The sequence below is a fragment of the Colobus angolensis genome, unplaced genomic scaffold, assembly GCF_000951035.1.
Source record: "Colobus angolensis palliatus isolate OR3802 unplaced genomic scaffold, Cang.pa_1.0 Scaffold136, whole genome shotgun sequence".
NCBI classification, from domain to species: Eukaryota; Metazoa; Chordata; class Mammalia; order Primates; family Cercopithecidae; genus Colobus; species Colobus angolensis.
Window position 1 is genome coordinate 2,412,870 of NW_012114444.1, and position 3,305 is coordinate 2,416,174.

The window sequence follows — 3,305 nt, forward strand, 5'->3', positions numbered from 1 at the left end:
CTCGGCAGCCTGGACCGCGGTGCTGGCCGCGCTCATGGCGCTGCTCATCGTGGCCACGGTGCTGGGCAACGCGCTGGTCATGCTCGCCTTCGTGGCTGACTCGAGCCTCCGCACTCAGAACAACTTCTTCCTGCTCAACCTCGCCATCTCCGACTTCCTCGTGGGTAAATCCCCAGCCCCCGGCCGCCGTGGGACCCAGGGGCGCCCAGCGTGGCCGGGCCAGCGGGGACTGGAGCACGGACCTGGGTGGCTCCCGCAGGCACACGCCCCACCAGGGGGCCCGGCCTGGGAAGGGGGCGTCCGGAGCCCATGGTGTGGGGGGCACAGGCGAAGTTCCTTGCCACTCAGGCCTCGGGACGGGCTGGAGAGAGATGTCCCCGGGAAGGGACACAGGCACTGGGCGAGGCGCAAGGCGCAAAGGCAGCGGGTGCAGCCCTGGTTCCTGCGCTATAGCCAAACAAAGGCTGCTGCGGACTTAGGACGCGCGGAGGGCGCAGTGGGGCGGTTTAGAGAAGGTCTGGGGGAGGGGACATGGAAGGGGGATTTTTAGAGCTGTGTTGGGGGAGGGGACCGTGGGGAAGGTGGGGGTTGGGGGAGACGCTGGAAGGAGCGCGCTCTCACGTGTCCAGGCTCTGCTGCCGGCTGGGGGGGCGGGGCACGCGGAGGGGGCTGGAGTGCCAGACACCTGTTGGGGCTGTGAGGTGCGTCTCCCAGACGCTCCAAGCCTGCTTGGCAGTAGTAGTAGCGGCTGGCGGCTGGCGGCTGCAACCAAGTGCCCTTTCAGCCGGGGGAAAGGCTTTCTTATTGTCTAAGCTGAGAGGGAGGGCTGTCCAACGCCAGGGTAGGGGCTGGAGTCCAGCGGGGGGAGGGGAGAAGGAAATTGTCTTCTCTCCTCCTTTGAGGGCTGGGAGGGCTGGACAGAAGTCCAGGGAGTCCCGACTCCAGGCTCTTGGGGTCTTGTGGTGGCCAGAGTTCCCCATGCCTGGATCGTCTCTCCTGCTCCCAGGCCCAGGGGACACCGGTGGTGCTGGGAGCTATGTGGGGGTGAAGGCTGGTGGCAGGGCAGAGTTTGTGGCTGACACCAGCTGGAGGGGGCGGTAAGATGAGGATGGCTGGTCCCAGAAAAGCAGCTCAGGTTCCGCGGTGTCTGTGCTTAGGTCGGTCTCTCCCCTGTCCCCTGGCTGCATGGTCCCACTGTGGCCCTACTCCCCACAGGTGCCTTCTGCATCCCACTGTATGTGCCCTATGTGCTGACGGGCCGCTGGACCTTCGGTCGGGGCCTCTGCAAGCTGTGGCTGGTGGTGGACTACCTGCTGTGCACCTCCTCCGCCTTCAACATCGTGCTCATCAGCTACGACCGCTTCCTGTCGGTCACCCGAGCCGTGAGTCCCGGGCTGCGGAGCCCCTGCTCACTCCTGCAGGGACAGTCGGGACGCCCATGGGAGGCATCAGGGTGGGGACGGCCACTTCTGAGTTGTGGGCAGAAGTGGGCTTGGTCCCACTGATTTTGCTGCTGACACATGGGCCACTCGATGGCCAGCTGCCCACTCTGGGCCATGGATGCAGCCAGACTGTCCTGGCCCAGGCAGGAGGCAGGGAATCTGGATGCAGATGTTCCTGAAGGCAGGGCTGTCACTGCAGCCCCCGCCCTGGGGCAGGTCCACAGTCTCCAGAGTTAAGGGAGGATCTGGGGCCAGAGGCCCTGGGTGACCACAATCTCCAGAGTTAAGGGAGGATCTGGGGCCAGAGGCCCTGGGTGACATCCCTCACACATGCATGTGTGCAAGCGTGCACACACACACAGGCCCTGGGAAGGCAGGCGGCAGATCCTGACTCCACAGATTTCCCTCTGTGGGAGCGGCCACCTGAGTCAGGGACTCTGCCCCACCCGGGTTCCTGCATCAGGGCCATGCAGCCCATGGAGCCGCTGCTGAAGTCACTCCTTCCCCTTCTCATCTCCTTGGCAGCTCACCTCCACAGGGCTTTATGGGGGCCTCTGCAGGACTGAGGGCAGGCTGTTTCGTTCTAGCCTAGAAAGGCCAAGAGACAGGGTGCAAAGAGCATGGGTCTGGGGTCCTCTTGAGCCCATCCCCCTGTGGTCTCTCCCTCCTTTCCTGGAGCCACCAGGCATGGGGCACAAGGAGAGCTGCCACGAAGGGTAAAGCGGCCAAGCAGAGAGCCTGGCATGGGGGTGCTCTGCCCACCTCTCATTAGCAATAGCTGTGAACATTGCTCCCGCTCTCACCAAGGTAAACGCCATCAGGCTTGTGGGGGAGGTTGGCAGGGGCTCTCAGGTCCTCCTCCTCCAGCTGTCCTACCTGGGACCCCTCAGTGGGATCCCTTGGCCCTCCCGCCCCCTCTCCCCACCAGCTGATTGCTCTCTGCCCTGGGATGCTTTGTTCTGTGGCGGGGCGGGGGATGTCTCCCAGCAGTGGGCCAGCTTGTGGCTTCATTCCTGTACTTCCAGCTCCCAGGGGTGCAGGCACCTGCGCTGGAGTGGGGCTGGACCTCCCACCCCAGCCTCTGGAGATGGCTCGGGCCTTTGCAAGATCAGGATGCATCATGTCAGGAACAGCTGTGTGCGCGCGTGGTCTGGGGCCCATGCTGAGTCTGGTCCCAGGGGTGCAGGGGCCAAGGACAGGACCCCCAGGGAGCTCACAGCTGGTAGGGGGGTGGTAAACAGGCAGCCTACAGAGAGTGAGGATTTGGGTTGGTCCCAGGGAGCTTCTGAGACTCTCACTGAGTATGGCAGGGCACTAGCCTGGGACCCCAGTGGGGAGGGTTAGGGGAAGGGAGGGGAAAGAGGGAGGGAGGGAGGACAGGAGGGGAAGGGAGGAGCATCCTGCTGAGGGAATGGCCCACACAGGGTCCCACAGGCTGCAGGGGCACACCCAGTCCAATATTCCTTCCGCCCCGCCCCTGACCAGCCTGCCTGTCTGTAGGTCTCATACCGGGCCCAGCAGGGCAACACACGGCGAGCGGTGCGGAAGATGCTGCTGGTGTGGGTGCTGGCCTTCCTGCTGTACGGGCCGGCCATCCTGAGCTGGGAGTACCTGTCCGGGGGCAGCTCCATCCCCGAGGGCCACTGCTACGCTGAGTTCTTCTACAACTGGTACTTCCTCATCACGGCCTCCACCCTGGAGTTCTTCACGCCCTTCCTCAGCGTCACCTTCTTTAATCTCAGCATCTACCTGAACATCCAGAGGCGCACCCGCCTCCGGCTGGATGGGGCTCGAGAGGCAGGTGGCCCCGAGCCCCTGCCTGAGGCCCAGCCCTCGCCACCCCCACCGCCTGGCTGCTGGGGC

The 3,305-nt window shown here is 64.6% G+C and overlaps 1 protein-coding gene across 1 annotated transcript in view; it reads left to right on the forward strand.

The window, feature by feature from the left end:
- HRH3 (histamine receptor H3) overlaps nt 1-3,305 on the forward strand; it is a 23,167-nt gene that overhangs the window by 18,608 nt on the left and 1,254 nt on the right. Inside the window, exons 9-11 of the mRNA XM_011934550.1 lie at nt 5-164; nt 1,216-1,382; nt 2,943-3,305. Coding sequence (XP_011789940.1) covers nt 5-164; nt 1,216-1,382; nt 2,943-3,305 — 690 coding nt within the window. The remainder of the gene's footprint in view (nt 1-4; nt 165-1,215; nt 1,383-2,942) is intronic.